Below are 20,000 nucleotides of genomic sequence, written 5' to 3'. Positions count from 1 at the left end.
AATGTTAATCTCTTTCCCCTGGTGCCAGGCCGGCCAGTGCCAGTGAGGGCAGTGCTGGTCACTCACTGGCATGGTGGAGGGGCAGGCACCAGTGAAAGCCAGCACAACCACAGCAGGAGGTGTCCCAGCACAAGTTCCCCAGGTTCAGGTAGCAGAGTGCAGGTGGCAAGTAAACCACTACAACTGGCAGAATAAGCAAATGCTTTAAAAACAACCCCTATGCAAACTTACTTTGGATTCAAATGAGGATCATTTCACTCAGCTTAGGGGCAAAACACTGAAATAAAAAAATGCATCTTATCCACACAGAGATCTTAATCCTGGATTAATTATTTTACACATTTTCCATTTTAATTAAAGCAGTATTGCTTCTTTCTTAAGTTCTTTATCTACTTTCTTTAAGTAAAGCTATTTAATACTGGGGATTGTGGAAAACATTTGTTCGTGATTATGCAGACATACAGTCAAACAAGACTGAAACAAGAGCAGCATGCAAAAATGTATTTAAGGACTATCATCCCAAAATGCTGCTAAAAGCTATTAACCAGTACGTGTTAATTGCCACAGCATTCATATTAATTTTCACTTCGGGCCTGACATTGTGGAATATTTCCCCTGATACATTTTAAACAAAGTTTAATTTAAGGAACTGCTTCTATCAACACTTATGAAAATTAACAGCCAAGCAATTAGCACTCATGAATTATCCCTTCCCCCATGCTTGCTACAGCATCATTTTTAAAACAGTTGCTACATGAGAAATTGTTGCTTTTTAACCCATTACCAAAATTAAGCCACAAGAAACCTTGTGGCACTACAAAGAAGCACCATTCCTCACCAAAGGATTTTTAGCATTTGTCCAGCCAAAAATTACACTGACCAATTTTCAGTTAAATTATCTCCAGTAGTCAAACAAACGCCAGAGAACTCTGTAAAATGAGAAAAGCTAAACTTCCTTCTAACTCCATTTGCAGCTAGTCATGACAGCAGAAATAAAAATATCTTGAGAAAATCTAGTCTGCCTGTGGGAAAGGTTTTTGGCCTCACAGCTCCAGTTTACTCTAGAGCCAAGCAATTCCTTCCTTACATTTTTGATCTCTTCTGCAGATCTCTTTTGATCTCTCTCTTTCCTGCCTGAACATTGTGAAGCTCAGCTGAGCCACTGAAATGAGCCATCACCACACACTCCTGTGTGCCACCTGTGGTACCTGGATAGGACTTTCAGCTCTGTCTTACACTGAGGCTTTTTTCCCCCAACATTATTAAAACTCAGCAAGCTGGAACAATAAACCGTCAACATTTGATTTTCCAAGTCCTGTAAACAGAAATACACATGAATTTATTTATCAAATGGGTGATAATTTAATTTGCATGCAGACAAAAGAAATCATTTTGGCCAGTGATTTCTTAAGCCTTCAAGTAATTTTCTATTCCAGTGACACCTGAAGGAATTATAAAAAACTAAAGGTTCTTTCAATACAAAATTCTTAAAAAGAGTATACAGGATTTATTAATGAAGACATACAACCCATGTGCTTTACAAAACATGAACACAGTGCCAGAGCTGAGGTTTACTTTAACTATTTTAAGGAAAAACTTGAACAAAGAGTTGAAAGCAGTTACTGTATGTGTGGCTTTTGTTAAGAGCTGAAGTTGTACAATGTACAGAAAACCACGAATCTGTCCTGGGGAGTGGTGGGGCAAGTTGTGTGGATTCCTGAGCTGCTTAGAATGCCTCCATTGTAGTTGTATCTCACAAGCCATATTCTCTACTGTTTTGATAATTAATGCAGTGATCAGGACAGGAAGAAATTAGAGTGCTTTAAAATTTTACTATTTCATAAAATCACAGAAGTGGTTATGAAAAAGACACTAAATCTGGCAGGAAACACCTGCAAGACGTAAGCATCGCCCACATTGGCCGGGCTGGTACTACAGCACATGACATGCTCTGATTTGAACTGGTAAGCTGAAAACAATGCATCCAAGGGGGATTATTGGGGAAGGAGGACCCTGAGGAGGATTTATTCGATTTCAGGTCAGTTAGGGACCCGAGTCAGTGGTGAAACCAGTCAGGATGAGCAGCACAGACACGGGCACAGAGCTGGACATGGAGAACACTGAGCTCTCCTGCCTTGCCCATGCACCAAAAAATGTGTTACTGAACAACCTAAAATCTGCATTACCAAACTCAAATACGTATAAAAAAAAGGCCTGGTTATCGCCTTAAAGATTTCAGAGCCACTGTGACCCCCTGAGTAAATACATAATTAAGTAGGGTGTTTTTAAGACATGTTTAATTAGGCCCCCAGCCCCTCCTCACCCCCCGCCTCTCCCCAATTATGTACCATTTCCCCCAGAGATACACGGCTCTGTTAATTATGTAAATAAGTCATGCACTATTCCCTGAAAGAATTATATTTCTGTGAAATACTGCTCATCTATTATCAATAAAAACAAATACAAGACATATGATATTTCATTAAAAATAATTTTTAAAAGCTCGATGGTTTTGGTGTTTTGTTACTGACTGAAAATACATGAGAACTGAAGTAAAATAACTCACAACTGGACTATGTTTCTTCTATATCTCAGATGGTCAGCCAAGAATTTAAACTACATAATACATACAGAACTATAGCGAATAAACTTTATATGCAAACTATTGATACACTTACCAGAGTAATAGAAACAATGGTGTTAAAATTAATACAGTGAGATTATACTCTAACAAAATGCCCATTCAATTGTTTTGGATTGTAAAGAAGGTATTTTGATTTGCAGATCACAACTGAGATAATTCGTGCCAGACCCTGCAAACCCCAGCTGAGTGACACTGAGGTATTTCCTTAACCTCTCAAACTGACATGTAGAGTGCAGCTTCTTTCCAGTGGACCAAACACCTGCTAAATGTGTCTGACTTCAATATGTGAAAATTAAGATGCTCATTACAGACAACTACAATTTCTATTAATATAGTAAAGATTAGCTTGGATTGTCAAAAAGGGAAGGAAAAATGCTGAAGTTCCTCAAGTGTCTGAGAAACAAGACTTGAACATGAATGAATTACAACAGAACTCTCTTAATAAAGAGGTCTTCAGTTTTTACTTCTCCTATACATGACATGAGAGCTCATTTAAATGTTTGCCCAACTGAAATTTCGTGGCACAAGCACAGCAAACCTGGAGTTTGGAAAAAAGGCCTCTTGGTGCTGTCAGCATCAAAGTGCTGCTGTCGCTCATTAATGAAGCCAGGAGTTTTGAAAACCTGAGTTAGCACTAATTGCCACATGCTAATAAATATAAAATCACAATAGAGGAGCTTTTGCACGTGAACTTCAAAGTCTGAAGGTTACCATCTCACAGCTATTCCAAATACTCCTAGAAATGTCAGTGGAATTATGGATCTGACTTTCCACTTCAAGAACACCTAACTGAATATGAAATTCTTCCATCACAATGGTAATGAAGCTCAAACTCTATCCTCCCACAGGAGATTCCACAAACAAATCCAGTAGAAAACAGATCTGTGGAGTATTTATACTTGTTTTGGAACAATATGACAACGATCCATCACACCAATGTTTATTTTTCAGTTCTAGAGTTGATGACAGAGAAAAATATTTGACAATATGGAGTACAGGGAAGATATTTATCCCCCAGTCTGAGCAATATCAGATCCATCTCCTGACCTCCATGACCTGCCAGGTTTGCAGCCAATCTCCTCCCTGTGTTACACAAATGAGCACTTGTGCAGAAATACATTGATTAGTGCTTCTTTTTGCCTCGGATACTGACCTACTGATACTTCAGTTTTCTACCCTCAAAACAGACCACAACTTCTCCCACACTCACTAGAGCACTGAGGATAAAGACATGAATCATGGAATATTCAGCAAGTGCTGTGATGTGGATAGACAGAACAAGCTTGTTTTTTTTTAAATGCCAAATAATGCATCATTTATACAAAGGGTCTCATCATCAACTCTAGAGAGACGTCCCAGGACTCTGTCACAATACAGGTGCACCTCGCTAACCTGCTGGAGAAGGAAACAGCAAGGTAGAGAAGCCTAATTCTCAGTCCAGAATTTTGTAATGGAAACAGGAGAAATGGTTCTACTGAACCTGGAACCATCACATTTGCTTGTTTCTAGATAACCACTGCCAACACCTGATGGCCACTATAAAGTCTAACTGGAGCTTGCACAAGTCAGAGCACAGGAGCAGTGCCTCAGGCCTGTCCCTGCCAGGGGACGCCTGGTACGAGACAAAACCACCTGGTCACTCACCTTGCCGTCGAATTTTGAGTACTCATTGAAGGGGTTGTTGAGCTGCAGTGGACACTGTTCCAGTCGCACAGAGAGGATGGACTGCTTCCCAGAACATGGGGATTTCACTCTGAAATTCTTCTTTTCAAACAGTGAGCTCAGCTCCTCTGCTGCAGATCAGAAGAGAGATTAGAGGCATAGTATGAGGAGATGTACAGAGGCTGCTGCTTACCCCTGAGAGATAACATCATGGAGGGAGCACAAAATCAAATAAACCAACAAATGCTTCAGCTGGGCAGGATCTACCACCACTCCTTCATAGCCCAAAGATATGAAAGCCTTAAGAAGTTTGAATGCTGCTCCTGTTTTAGCTGAGGAAAAGGTGAATTTTTCCCACACAGAGAATAGAACTGATCAGTATAAGATCCACTCAGGTCAAGATAAAAATCAAGAGAATGACACATTCCTGGCCTTACTGCTTGCCTACCTTCTCCTAAATGAACAGGGACAGTAAGGAAAAGAGCTGCTAACACATGAACAGCACACTTCACCCCCAGCCTGCAGCACGTGACACGGTGCCACATCTCAGGACAGCACCATGCTGCCCAGCACTGCACCGCAAGGACACCCTGCTGCCAGCAGCCAGCCTGGCACCACACCTCAGCCAAAAGAACCATTTCTGCAGATTTCACTCATGGTAGGTCGGATATGGCCTCCCCCCATAAAAATGTCAAACCTGAAACCACCACTCCAGATCAACAGTCTGAACAATAAAAACAAAAAAGCTTTCTAAAAACAAAAGGGATCCAAGTTCAGGAGTTCTTTGTGTGGTCTGTGAAGGCTCATAAAAGCCTTTTTATGTGAAGAAAGTGCACAGCTGAATTTCCAACAACAATTCAAATTTACAGCCATACTTTAAAAAAACCCTAAAAAAATAGGACTTCTTATGTTACAAGGCCACAATGAAATCAGGACAGAGCCCGGGGTGTTTCAGCACATCAGTACCAACGGGTCTCATCTGCAGGGAACTGTGACTGAATCTGGACAAGGTTTCCCACATCTGCTCCAGGAACCAACAGCCCCCAACCTCCATCAATCACTGCCTGAGAACCAACCCCAGCTCGCCCAGCCTGGCACTCCTGCACTTGGATTTCCCTCACAGCTCACAGATTTCCATCTTGCTTCTCCAGGGAAATGGAACTGTTCCCAAGGCAGAATGACCCGGCACTTGATCTGCAGGGAGTTGGTTCATTGCTTAGAGTGTAAAATTAAAACTTGTCAAATGATAACTGGTCAAAAGCTCCATTTATTTTTATCAGCAGATTGCCTTAAAATTCAGGCAGTTGGCAAAGGTGCTAAATACTGGCACTGAGAGATCCCCAACGGGCTTGTGAGAGGCGGCAATTAACCAAAAAAACTTCATTTAAGCTCTTTTAACGTGGCCACTTAAACTCCATTATGTTGTTTTGGTTTTTCAACAAGCTCTTATACCTGTTTGTTAGTTTTTTAAAAAATCTCTACCATTATGCTGGAGTATTACCTTTAACTGATAATTCCTGGGCATTTGGAAAGGACCTCGGAATCCACTTGTTGCTGTTTTCACAGACACTTCTCCCTAATCCCAAATTCAAGGAGCCAAACACACAAAGCCTCATACACCCATGTGATGAAGAGAAAGGTACAGTGGATATCCTTAAGGGCTCCTCTTTCTCCTTGCTGCAGTGTTGTCGTTCATGCAAGAAAGGGAGAAACCTGCAGAACTCAGTGGCTAAGCAGAGAAGGAAAATCAGCTCTGCCAACAGACCCCAAGTGCCTGGAGTTTTCATGTAACTTACTTATTTTTTTATTTAAATCTATTCTGCAGCAGGCAGGGACTGATCTATTTGCCTGCAAGCCCAGCACACTCCTCAGAGGGGACAACTCTGACTGCTGGGTGTCTGTCTGCAGGGCAGCACATGAGGGAAGGAGAGGTGGTGGTGGAGCCCCGGGAGCGGCAGAGGCTGCGCAGGAACCCGGAGCCTGAGCCAGTTCAGTGTGCAGGAGAGACAGCAGAGAGACTTGCATCATCACTGGCCAGATGCTCTAAAATATTGAGCAAAGAGTTGGAGGTTATGGTAGATTAACCTTTAAAACCTACAACACCGCTTACAGAAGGAGAAAGGCAAAAACATTTCAGAATGCATTAAGAGGGGTATCCAACACAGCTGAACACCGAATTAAGGATTAGTGCGACTGCGCCGCTCCTGTGAGCAGCTTTGTTCACTCCTCTGAAAAAGATATTAGAGTGCTGGGGTCCGCAAATGTGTGCAAATGACAGCCACGGAGATAGGAGGAATTAGGCAAAAAAAGGGAGATTACAGAGGGACCTCATTAAGATATACACAAATTTTGAAAGAAGTAGGCATGACAGACCATACAAAGGTTTGAATGTGTGTCAAATACAACAGAAATAGAAACTAGCTTGAGCCCAAAAATAGGAAAATTGAGACAGATTTGTAATTTCATATATTACAATTTAAACTATGTAAAACATCCAGTCACAAATACTTAATTATATCATTTTTAAAAAATAGAATTGAATATTTTTTTGAGAAATCGGTGATAATAGTTTTACCAAGGAAAGGCCAGATAAGCTAAGCCAGCATTTATTCTGCTCGCATTTAAGTAGATCATATATACTCTTTATTTCTTAAGATTTGCACCTTATCTAAAAAAGTAGCTACAAAAATAGTCTACACAAGTAAACTCCACAAAATCCTCCATCGCACCCAGCGTGCCAAATGCTGCTGGAAATGGCTGGAAAGTCCCATGGAGACACTGATCTCGCATTTTGAATGCAGACCCCTGCCAGTTCCCCGCCCTGGAGCAGAGCCACCTCCCGTCCCCACGCTCCCACGATGGCACGAGAGCTTTGCCCTCCCCAGGTGCCCTCACCGGGCCAGCAGAGGCCACGAACACACCAACAGCACGGCGGTGCCGCAGAGTGCAGAGCCCACAGCAGCCACTGCGGCTACCACACTGAGCCAAACCGGGTGTCAATGCTTTTCCCTCTCCTCTGCCTTTATCAACACCGTGGCCACGGCTGGCACCCCCCGGGACAGCACAAAGAATTGGCATTTCCTCTACGCTTTGAAAGCTCAGGGGAAAAGGACAAACTGCAAATGCTGCAACCATCAAAGGCAGGAATAAAGCCAGTAGGAAAATAGAAGATCTTTTCTTTTACCTGAGCAAGAAGTATTTCTGTCTTTCCACTGAACGTTTTTGCATTTTATTTGATTTTGTCTCTCTTTCCGCAGACGTTCTAGTCTCTGAGCTTGAAAAGAAATATTACAACTATAAGTTTGTCAATGAAAGTTTACTATAAACAAAGACATAATTAACTACCTTTATATGAATAAAGATGTTTTATACTGCATATGTAGGGGAAAAAGTCATAAAATTTTAAAGGTGGCACCCCTGAAAAGCAAATACCAACAAAAACATGAAAATGTTCTTGATTTATAATTGAAATTAGAGGATATAAAACATTAATAGAGATCATAAAGATAGTATTAACATGGAAGAGAATAATAAAATGTGAAAACTTCTGTGATTAATATGACATTTCATTATATAAATCATTAATAACGGTCTTAAAGGAATTTTAATGCACAAATGAACTGAAGTGAATATTACATTACAGGAATAAAATTACTGTTATGAATTACTCTACCCGTTTCAAAAATTAAAGATAAATGAACTCAGACTAGACTATTAAAGTTTTAAATATAAAATCCTTTATCTAAAAATCATGAAAATTATAAAATGTCAAAGCGATATAAATTAGCACAGCTTTTTCTTCAGTAGGCTGAAACAGTTTATAGGTAGTAAAATAAATGATTTGTATCTTCACAACATTAGTCAAATCCTAAAATGAATATAACATTTCTTTACATATATTTTGACTCCATCTTCAAAATATGGTTGATAAAAAAAGCCCCAAATAGTTCTTATACCAAAAAACTTGCAGCCCAGGGTACCAGACAACAACTTAAATTGCCTTTTTTTGTTAATAGTAAGAACTTCCTTGGGGAAATACCTGATGGAAGCCACCCAAGACAATGACCCCAAGAAACCACTGATGTCATGAAGTGTCCACTCAAAATAAGCAGATTAGAGTGGGAAGTAGAACTAACAGTGCTGATCCCTGAAGGAAACAATTTGCTGGATATATTAGCAATTTTGATGTATTGAGATAATTCATTAACTAAAATGGGTTTGTAGAAGAGATTCTAAAATGCTAAATTACTCTGACAATTTTTGGATACAATTGAATTTCCCTGAGCCTTTTCAGCAATTAAAAAATGTTAATAAATACTTTCTATCCCTTATGTTATTACTCTTTTACATTTAAGTCTTCAAACTGAATTGTGGACAAGGAAGTAATTTTTTTTTCCCCATAAAAACTGTCAACCAGGGAACCGATAAAAAAATACTCCTTTGAGTTTAAGCAGCTTAAAGGTACAGTTTAAGGTACAAGCAGTTTAAGGTACAAGCACAAACGGGGACTTTGAGAAGTATCTCCCATTTAAGCCAACACGACGTTAGAACCTGAATACCTCTAGGTAGCTTCCTCTTAATGAAGTAAGAGAAGTATCCCTCCTCATAAGTTTAAATATTGGGAAAACACTGTTGTAGCATAGATACTTTATTCTGAAAGAAAAGCTCCACATTTTTACTAGTTACTGCCCATACTTGAACCCAAAATTACCTTCCAAAACCCTTTCTGCCCAAAAGAGCCATCATAAAAGATCTGTTAGATTAACAGGTAAACAAAGGATAAAGGAAAAACTGTAGACTAGAAACAAGAATAATGCATGTTTTTATCCTGATATTTCCACCCCTTGTCAAAACAAAACTAGAAACAAGAATAATGCATGTTTTTATCCTGTCTGATATTTCCACCCCTTGTCAAAACAACGTACGAGAGCACAGTCACCACCTCCACTGACTCCATCCTGTTCTTCCACCTACAGCTGATCCCAAATGACCATTTCACTGTGGGACTGTGCTACAGCAGCGCCAAATCAGATGGAATGATCAGCACCTATTAGAAATGTGAATTATTCAAGGCTCACTCTCACATGCAGCCAGTGAAAGCTCTCGGTGTGAAAAATGTCACTGTCCAAACGCAGTTGTGGTTTCATGAACTGTCAGCAACGAGCTGAGCCTTTGTTCCTGGGCCTGGGGACTTTGCTGCTCACCCACACCTATCACCTGGCACTGACCTCTCCACCTGACATGCCAGAGCTGAGGCAGAAAATCAGCTCCCTCGGGGTCCCAACCCTGACTTTAGAACATGCCCCCAGCTGGCACCCGAAATGGCTTCAATCCATAACTCAAATGGAGATTATCCTATCAGTCTGCTCCCTTGGTGAAATGATCCTTCAGAATTATTTTCTGGAGCAATTCTATAAATCTTCAAACTTTGCCTCTCCTTCCTCATGAGCTACACCATGCCCTGAACTCACCCAGCCCCAGGACAGCCTGGCACCCTGGATTCCCACCACGCCTTCCTGGCAGGTTGGGCTATAATCTGTGATTTCCAAACCTCACTCTCCAGTACAGGAGATCAGCACCCTGCCTTTTCTGGAACTTTTCACAACTTCCTACTTGTAAAAGGCATTTCAGAATCTCCAACACCACACACGTTTTCCTGGTGAAGCAGAGCACAGAGGTGCTTTCTGGGCTCTAGGTGGTGTTATAATACCTGCAGAAATAATTTTAAAAAAAAATATACAGGAACAGAAAAAAGAGGTTAGAACTGACCACCGCACACCAACCCTCTCGTCGATATTTCAGCTCACAGAATTCCTGTTCTTAATATTCCTCAGGTCTAAGCAGAAGTCTGGATATCCCTCGTATGAAACACCACGTGGGAGAGCTTTCTGCCAGTCACGACAAAATGAGTGCATTTTGCAAAGGTGTTCACCCTTAAACTTTCTAATTTGGTAGCTTAAACCCCAGCTCAAGGTTTTTCTCAGAAATAAAACTTCAGGAGACAAAATACAGACAAATCATTCCCTTTGCTGGCTCACATCAAACTTCATTCCACTCTTTTATAACAAATACATTTGATGCCTCACTAGGCAGATTTTTTCTCAGAAAATAACTATCCTGTTCAAAAGTTAACACCCCTCCAGACAGTAACAATAGAGATATCAAAGACTGTTCATGTACTTTGGATTTAGATTTGATGTCTTCACAATTTGAATTTTTTTATATATATAAAACTGACTACCTCAATGTTCCTCTGTACAGGAATAGGTAAAACAGCAATTAAAGCTCGGTTGACAGCACACTAAAGTACTGAATCATTACGTCTCCTTCTATAAAAGGGCCTCAACATTACAAAAGAGGTTGACAGACACCAAGCCAGTCACGCTCTGGTTTGTCCATGCAAGCCAGACTAAGGGAAGAGGAATACAAAAGGCCAGAGCTGCTGCAAACACCACGCACCTGTGTTTGATCGTCTTCTGATTCCAAAGTCCCAGCTTGAGGTAATATCGACTGATTGGGAATATACATAGCCCTGAGTCTCCCCATTGCTTCCCTGTGGTTCTGACCCATTATCCCCATATGCTGACGAGGGATTAAACTTCTCCAGGTCAACATCGTGATCGATCAGGACCATTTCACACATCCCTGTGTCATCACTGGTCACGTGCGACTGCCGAATGTGAGCAAGGATAATGGTTGGGTTGTCCAGGAAAGCCATTCTGTCCACAAGTCCACCACTTCACTGTACTATCTTCTCTCCATCTTGTTTCATGGGCACACGTACCTAGAAAAAATGTACACATTTTAGGAAAAAAACCCTTCAAACCCCCCATTCCAGAAGGTTACTATTTGGGATGCACAAACCCAGACTGACTTAGGGCAAACTGTTTAGCTCTGCTCCAGTTTATTTAAGCTACACTGGTTGCTGAGTCCATTTAAGGAACAGTGGGTTTGGAGGACAGCTTGAAACCTGAGTCCCAGGACAACAGAACACAACAGATACCTACGAACAGGTCCCAGTACTCTACAACACATGGTTGCTGGAAGGCAAAATACTCCACAGTGCTGCACATAGGAGGATGGCAAGAGAATACAGACCAGAAACATCTGCCTATTCCAACTAACCCATTTACAGAACTGACAGGGTTTTGGATTTCTTCTCACCCATCATAACTGTGTTACTGTTTTGCTTCTGCATCTACACACCAACTCCTTGACTACCTTATTACAGACCCTCTTCAGGTTTTGTATTTCCAGGAAAAACTTGAAACATGAAGAGATTAGTGTCTCAGGGCAGAATATTGAACATCTGCTGCTGCATGGTGCTTCACACAGGGCAACTGCTGTAACACAGAAAGCTCTGTGACCAAATACCACATGCCTGAGCTCTAAAGCACTTTAAGAACAGTAATTGCCACTTACCTAAGATATTTCATTCAGAGCACTCAAGTGGCCTTTTGAAACAAAGTAGAGGGCAAAAAGGAAAAGGAAAAAACCCCAAACCACAAAACCCAAACCACGGTCATGTTGTTATCTGATTTTTCTGTAGCTGTGGATTTGTATTTATGTCAATCTAATTCAAGCCTGGGCTGACACTGAAAGGGGCAACTCCATGCCCTGCTCCAGGAATTCCACCACCTCCCAAAGCTGGCAGTGGAGCTGTGGGGTGAGCTGGATCAAAAAATGACCTGCTGAATACAACCTAAAAAGAAAAAAAAAAAAAATTCCTGTTGACGCAGCGAGTCCATCAGTGAGCAGCGGCTGGAGCCACGGGGACACCTCCACCTGAGGGGGCTCGGACTGAGCTCACACATAGGGCAAGACTAGATGTAAATTCCAGAAGTTCGAAATCCTCACTGCTTTTCAATCAGAGAAAAACACTTTAACCCGGCTACAGAGCTGCGCGTGTGAGTGTGAGTTTGGATGGGATTTCCAGAGGCTCCTGCCAGCCTCGGCAGCACGGCAACTCCACACTCCGGTTTAATTTTCTCACTCTTCTCATCAAAGTAAGTAGGGCTGCTCCTGAGGGGGTTCTCGCCATCCTCCAAGGGAGAGGCCACAAGGCAAATGTCCCACCCGAGGGCAGCCATCAGTGTGTCTGGGGCTTTGACCAGTGTGACCAGCATCGTGTGGCTGGGATAACACTGACACAACCAAGTACAGTTTATGGACATTGCAAAACATGTGTTGAGAATGTTCTTTAAATTGAATTATTTCTACTCACTGATTAGGAAAGGCCACCTTTACCTGCAAACTTGTTTCAATAAGCAACAGCCTCAGGCGTCGAAAAGGTCTGCAAACTCCCCATCAAAAATTACTGCTGCCCCATCAATGTGTCATATAAATGTTGGCATGTTAATTGTGTATTTATAAGATTGTTAATGGTTAGTTAATTTACCTCCCACACTATTATTGTACTTGAAATGATTTAATGTCTGCTGAGGGAGTTAACAACATGTAACAGCAGATGCGAGAGTTTTACCTTTATACTCTGCACCCCGACTTCCTGCCATTAACATTCGTGTGCTAAATCAGCCGAGCTTCTTCCCAACTGTACATGTGCAACTGCTTTTCCCATAAACCTGAACGGTGAGAAAGTGCTGGAAATTCTACAAGTTTAACACGAACATATTTTTACTTCCTCTTCTTCAGAATTTTCAAAAAGATACATTAAAACTAATTTATCAATACATTAATACTAACTGGAAACTCTCTGAACAATTAATATCCTTAAAAAAAAAAAAAGTTCAGACCCCCAAATTCAGGTTTTGATGCCATATTTAGTAGTTGTAGCCTACAGAATTCTAACCAGTTCCTCCCTTTGATAAAGGCAAAGCAGGGCACAGACCTGCTCTGAGGAACAGTGACTTCCAGTGAGAGAAAAGAACTCAAGAGAAACGAAGCTCAGTTTTGCAAACCTTTACACAAACACCTTGAAGGTTCCAGCAAAATCACAGATCCAAAATCAATTTCTAGATCTGCTGAGATCTGCCAGCACACCCCTTCTGCACTCCTACACCCACACAGCATCACCACATCCTCATGGGGGAGCTGAATTTAACGAATTCAGGGACTTTCTGAGCATCGGCTTCTTATACATTCTTTAACTGTAAACAAAAAGTAACTGTTCTTCTAATACTTGCATATACAAATAATATTCTACGATTGAATAAACCACATGCAGACAGCTATGTCAAACATACTCTGTGCAAACACTAAAACCAAAGAGAGCGATGTAAAATCTCCACAATTTTAGAGTTTGGTATTTCTGTACAACGGGATACACAGGCTGGAGTTTCAATGCTGTACTGATTGGCAAACACCTGTGATTCATCACACAGGTGGACAGCAATTACTGATTGGCAAACACCTGTGATTCATCACACACGTGGAGAGAGACCTTCACTTTCTTCCTGATCTTTATGATTCACCTATCTAACTTTCTGCACATTGCCTGATCAACACCCCCGGAATGAATGCTCCCTCTCCCCTTCTCCTTGGCCCCATCACTGTGATTCTGCCATGCCCTGAGGCCCCTGGAGAGCACAGCCCCCCATTAGCCTTGTGCAGTTACAGAACATCCCCAAAGATGTCAAATTGCACCATCAAGAGGCTGAACGTCTCGCCAGGATTCACAGGAACTTTGTGGCAGAATCAGACAGCTGCATCTCAGTCTACTATTTTTATCAGCAGTATTCCTCTTCCAGTACCCCACGGCTATATTTATGGCATCGATAGACTCTCCCAGCGAGGGAAGCAGGGCTTTATGCAGATCAGCCTCATTCATAACCCGGCACACAATGAGGAATGCAGAGCGCGCTAACAAACGATTCCGCTCCCAGGAGGTGACACAAAGGTCTTGGAAAAGGATCTGCAGCTATACAGGCTGTACCTTAAACACACAGCTGAACACAGCTGAATTTCGGGAGGCATCTTCATCATCACAACATGTTAACTGTTCTTGTGACCCTCCTGCTTGCTTGATGTACTGCAATTATTTAAATAAAGATTGTCTCGCTTTCCTCTTTCCCCACCAAACACCCCACACAGAGTATCGTATCTGCATGTTAACCTACATGAGGTGACAACGAGATATCAAAGCAAGTGTGAGATTAGGGGAAAGGACAAGCTAAACCTCATGACTGCCATCCCTCCCATCCATCCCGTTGCCCACCACGTGCCAGCGCAGACGGCAGCAGGCTCAGCTGGAACCACGCTCCCGTGCTGGACCCACTGACTGGTGGGACTGCAACCATGTGTCAGCCCCTGCTGACTGCTGTTTTCAGAGGAAACGTTTGACCTTGAGCGTGAAAAATGCCGAGCGCAGCTTTCCTTACTTTGGGGAAAACACAGTTATTTTGGATTGGATTTTCTGGTTTTTTTTAAATATACGCAGTTGAATTTGACAAAATCCCTCGCTCTCACTGCCCAGCACAAGGTGGCTCGTCACTGTCACACCTCCACGCCAGCACGAGAGCTGGGGCAGCCGTGTCTCACCTCCACACCTGCCAGCAGCGGGGCAGGGCCCCACTCTGCTCCCTTCTGCAGGCTCCTGGCACGCTTTCCAGCAGAACTACGGATTTTGCTTGGCAAAGGGACACCAGTGCCAACAAGCACCTTCACACCCTGTACCTGTCCCTGTAAGTTCACAGACTCCAGGTCAGAACCTCCCAGCTCCACCAAATGCCCTGTGGTGCCACCAGCACATCTGTGACTGAAGGGCACTGTCCCCAAACTGGCAAGCCAGTGCCACATTTCCATGGCATCTTACAGGAGATATTTTCCTCACATGAAGGGTTGGTATTTTTGCCTTTCATGCTTTGAAATACACAGACCTCTAAATAAGCTACAAGAAACAATAAAATCAGAGAAAGCTGTCAGCAACTAAAAATGTTCTGCTGCAGGAAAGAGCAACAACTCTGAAGTTCCACCAATTTTAATGGAATGAAGAGTCCTCCAGTTCAAAGGGCTAAAAGCAGTTCCAAATTCTCTACAAAACTCACAAGCCAATTCCTGCAATGTATCTTCCTCTCTAAATTATAGAAGTAAGAAGTGAGAAGCAGGGAGAAAAAAACCTTCCTTCCTTCTGTTCTGCAAAGCTGTAGCTTGTTGGTTTTATTTTTTTAAAGTGTTTAAATTTATTATCCTCCTTAAGGAAGTAATAAACAATTAAAGCCCTATTCAAAGTTAACAAAAATTTTCCAAAGACACAACTTATGGAAGGTACAACTTGGATCCAAGAGAATTACTAACAAACTCAAAACACAGCAAGCTGGAAAAAATTATATACCATTGCAGGTCATGTTATCATTCAAGGGCTTCCATAGTCTCTGTACTCAAACACCTCCTTGACTGTAGCTCTTTAAAGTGATCTTTAAAAACTAATGAAAAAGATAGGCAGATTAGAATTAAAAATTGATTTTTTTCCCCCAACGTCATATAAGCAGGAACAGGACGGCACGAACATACTTCAAAATTTATGATTCAGGTTATATGAAATAATTTCCCAGTCAACTTCTGTCTGCAATTGCACAAGAAATGGTTCTGGTTATCTGCATTTGCAGCAGCACAAATAATCAACCCCCTCAAACACAGACAGGTCCTGGGCAGGCAGGATAAAGGGAAGTGAACTGCAATATATGAACATTCAAGTTTATGTTTCAGCAAAAGCTCAAGTGCATTTAAGAGTGAATACTTATCTGCAGAAGCTGTCACTCACACTCTGGTCCTATCATTAAAAAGGAAATAATCATTTACAGTCATATAAAGAGGCTCTCTCACAAGAGAGACTGGAATTGGGAAGTTATGATGAGCAAACACTACATTACACACAACTTCCAACAAATTATTTGTTCATTTCCAGACCTGTAAATCAATCTGGCATTAGCTCTGTATTTCTGAATTCCTTGGAATTTGGCTATACTTCTGTTGTCATACTAATCAGGATGCAAATTACACCAATTCTGATATTTTAATTACTGAGCTTAGAGGGGGGTGAAAATATTGGGGTATGTTTGGGAAGTATTCACTCTTCTCTTTCCTGATCTTGTCAAACCTTTGTTTAATTGCAGACAAGTTGGTTCTCTGCTAACCTGAGAAATTTTGCATCAAGATTTTAAGCAAATAAATAAGTATAAAAAATGTAGAGATTATAAATTAGGGCAGACAAATCTGTATCTAGACTCGTGCCTGCAAAGAGCATTCTATCAATATAGTGAAATGCTAATCTCCTAATTAACAACCTAATTAGGTAATTATGGCTTTGCAGAGGGATGCCTAAATGAAATATGACAACATGGTCACCTCTTTATATGGCACCTGTGGGCCTTTTCAGCTGTCACTGCCGAGAGTGCAATATCAATTTGAACAGATGACAAAGTGTTGTCATTTTTCATTCAGATATTGTGCTGAATGCTGGGATCGAGGCCGCTCCGAGACGCGGCGCCTTGCCTGGGCTTTGCCTCGTCTAAATATGTGCAAACACTTTGCTTAATTTTTAATGTCTCTGATTAAGCTTGGTTTTTCATGCTGTCTGCAGGCATTCCCTGACACACACCACAGCTGCAGTGTCACACTGGGATGACCCACAACCCCGGAACCCCCATGACCCAATTTCACAGCACGCGTGCGGGAGAATTACAATCCAGAAAAAATATCTGAGTATTTGAGTTTATTTTTGAGGCTTAGCTGCCATTGGCTTTAAAATAACAAAACAAAACCAGAGTGCCTTGTAAATAACATATTATAACATTCATTTTACTTTTATTCCCGCTGAACACTCTTTTCCAGGGGAACAGCAGTCCCAGTCCAGAAGAGGGTGAAGCTGATGGGACTTTTGCACAGAAAGCTGGGAAGGAACACTTTCAACAAAGGTGCTTTTATATGGAGTATTTTTTGTCACTCATATGCCTAGATTGCTTTACAGACAATTTGCTGAGCTTGAACATTCCTAAAGGACATCAGCCTGTTGGAGCAGGTCCGGAAGAGGCCACGAAGATGATTAGAGGGATGGAGCACCTCTGCTATGAGGAAGGGCTGAGAGAATTGGGATTGTTCAGCCTGGAGAAGAGAAGGCCCAGGAGTGACCTAAATGCAGCCTTCCAGCATCTGAAGGGAGTCTACAGGAAAGATGGAGAGACACTATATACAAGGGTCTGGGGGCAGGGATAGATGGGATATTGGGAAGAAATTCTTCCTTGTGAGGGTGGGCAGGCCCTGGCACAGGGTGCCCAGAGCAGCTGTGGCTGCCCCTGGATCCCTGGAAGTGTCCAAGGCCAGGCTGCGAACGACGTGAGATGGGGGGGGGTGCCCCGGCCATGGCAGGGAGGTGGAATGAGATGGGCTTTGAGCTCCCTTCCAGCTCAAACCACTCTGGGATTCTGTGATAAATAAAATATCTTGTTGTAGACAGGAGAATGAAAGCACAGGCTGGGACTACTCAAATATTAGACTAGAACTTCTATTTTTGCAATTAACAGTGTGATACTCAAGAGCCTAAAAAACCTAGTAAATTTTATAAATACCTAAACAAGTTTCAATCTTAAAAAAACTGAACAAAGCGGAAAGCTTCATCATTTTACCTTTTTACCTGTTTGCTGCTGAGAGATGCTACTCTGTTTGGGTTTTACATACACATAGGTCTCTGGGCTCACAGAAGCTGCCTTGCCTGGACCCAGGACAGAGCCTGGGGACATGCTGTAGGTCCAGCCAGCCCAGGGCCCTCAGCACAGCCGCTGCACAGCTCTGCACCAGCACCACAAAGGGTGGTCTGACAGTGCTGTGTCAGGCAGGGGTTTGTGCCTTAAACAGCAGCATCTGTCAAAACAAACACTTTTGTCTTTGTCAGTTTCTTTAAGTTGTTGCCATTCCACTTTTGAGTGCATGAAAATATTTTTATTGCATTAAAAAGATTATCATAATCTCATTTTTTATAATATAGCAGCATGCAAGCTGCTTCTGACTTAAGAAACGCTCATGAAGATCAGACCTACTTAAAAACGCCCGAGACCTTCAGCCCCTTTGGGACTTTATGTCAAATGGAACTGGACAGATTCACATTTCTTCAACAAAAGATGAATCCCCTGTTCCTCTGGCTTTTAATTTTGGGTCTGTCTCTTTCAAGAGCACACAAAACATATTCAAGGAGCTTTGTTTTGCTTTCAGAATAATGGATTTAGATACAACACTTCTCAGGCAATAAGGAAACAAAGTAGGGATTGCCCTTGTGCTGTCTTGGATACGAACGGAGCTGACAGACAGCGAACAACAAGGCATCACAGTTTGATGGAGCTCCTCAGCTCACACACACACGCACACAGAGTTAATATTAAAACACAGCTTGGGGTCTGTGTCAGAGGCACTAACAGAAAAGCTCTCGAGAACTGCTGCTACAACACATGAGGCAGCCCCAGGGGCACAGCAGGTCCCAGGCACGGGGCAGCACCACGGTCACCAACACCGCGGCAGCACCGCCACCCCCGCCAGGGCCCTCTGGGCGCCACCAGGGCTCTGCTCCCACACCCCTGCGCCCCACAGCTCAAACCTGCCCCTTCCAGCACCTGAACAGGAAGAAATGAAGCCTGAGCTCTACCCCTGTTTCTCAGCCAGTGTCATTTGCCCCTGGACATCAGAAGGAATTTTGGATATCAAAAGGTATTTCTTCACAGAGAGGGTTGTCAGGCATTGGAAGGGGCTGCCCAGGGAGGTGGTGGAATAACCAACCCTGAGGTGTTCAAGGAATGACTGGATGTGGCACTCAGTGCTCTGGTCTGGTTGCCAAGGTGGTGGTGGGTCAGAGGTTGGACTTGATGGTCTCAGAGGTTTTTTCCAACCTCAGTGATTGTGTTATCTCCAAAAAGAGCAGCCACATGGGAGATGGGCTGCTCCTACATGGAAATGTGACCAGTATACTGTTCATTTGCTGTCCCATGTGTGCCATAACTGACCTTTCCATACAGGTGTGTGCTTTTCATGCTCACAACTTCAAACGGTTGGGAAAATTTGTGCTACAGAACACGTAACACAGACCGCCGTGCCAGGCTGCTTCACCTGCTGAGGCCTTCATTGATCCAAAGGAAATGCACAACAAGAATGTAGCTGTTACTTGTTATTTTAACATTTGTTATTTGTTATTTTAATTTGTTACTTGTTGTAACTGGGTGAAAATTTAACCAACAGATGAGAGAAGGGTGTTACAACAGAGACCTGAAACACGACTGATAAAGAAATGTACTAAATTGGTTCTCCCTGCTTCAGTTATTTCTGTACAAGTCTATACGTACCTGCTGATCTCAATTTATTTTTAATCTAACCCAAAAAAGTGTCAGTGAATGGAGCTGTTCTGAATTTGGAAAAGTAACGGAGAGAGTCTAATTCCTAGTCTTGCATCAACCTGATAATCCCCCGACACCTAAAATCATGTAGAACACACTCAGGATACCCAAGCTTGGCTCTGGCATCTCTGTTTAGTCAATCACCAAACTTCCACTAGCACGGAAATCAACTCACTGCTGTGCCTCCTGGACACCTTTCCCGCTCCCCCACTGCTCCTGTGGTGTTCACAGTTCCGGTGGCACCGGCAAGCAGGTGCAGAAACGAGAGCCCCATGCAGCAAGGCATTTGGGTGTGACCCTGCTGAAGGCACCGCCGGGCGGGCACAGCCTGCCTGCGGCCGGCAGGGGCAACCGGGGCCGCG

At 42.5% G+C, this 20,000-nt stretch overlaps 1 protein-coding gene across 2 annotated transcripts in view; it reads right to left on the bottom strand.

The window, feature by feature from the left end:
- MAPKAP1 (mitogen-activated protein kinase associated protein 1) overlaps positions 1–11,107 on the bottom strand; it is a 73,556-nt gene extending 62,449 nt beyond the window's left edge. Inside the window, exons 1-3 of one of the 2 annotated variants that reach the window (XM_008642127.2) lie at positions 10,766–11,107; positions 7,491–7,580; positions 4,289–4,437 (exon numbers count right to left, since the gene is read on the bottom strand). In XM_008642127.2, coding sequence (XP_008640349.1) covers positions 4,289–4,437; positions 7,491–7,580; positions 10,766–11,024 — 498 coding nt within the window. In that variant the 5' untranslated portion in view covers positions 11,025–11,107. The remainder of the gene's footprint in view (positions 1–4,288; positions 4,438–7,490; positions 7,581–10,765) is intronic. The other variant, XM_008642128.2, reaches the window with a different exon arrangement.
- Between the last annotated feature and the right edge of the window lie 8,893 nt (positions 11,108–20,000).

The sequence above is a fragment of the Corvus brachyrhynchos genome, unplaced genomic scaffold, assembly GCF_000691975.1.
Source record: "Corvus brachyrhynchos isolate BGI_N302 unplaced genomic scaffold, ASM69197v1 scaffold59, whole genome shotgun sequence".
Taxonomy (NCBI): domain Eukaryota; kingdom Metazoa; phylum Chordata; class Aves; order Passeriformes; family Corvidae; genus Corvus; species Corvus brachyrhynchos.
Note: the sequence above shows the minus strand (reverse complement) of the source record. Positions and strands in the feature narration are given on the sequence as shown.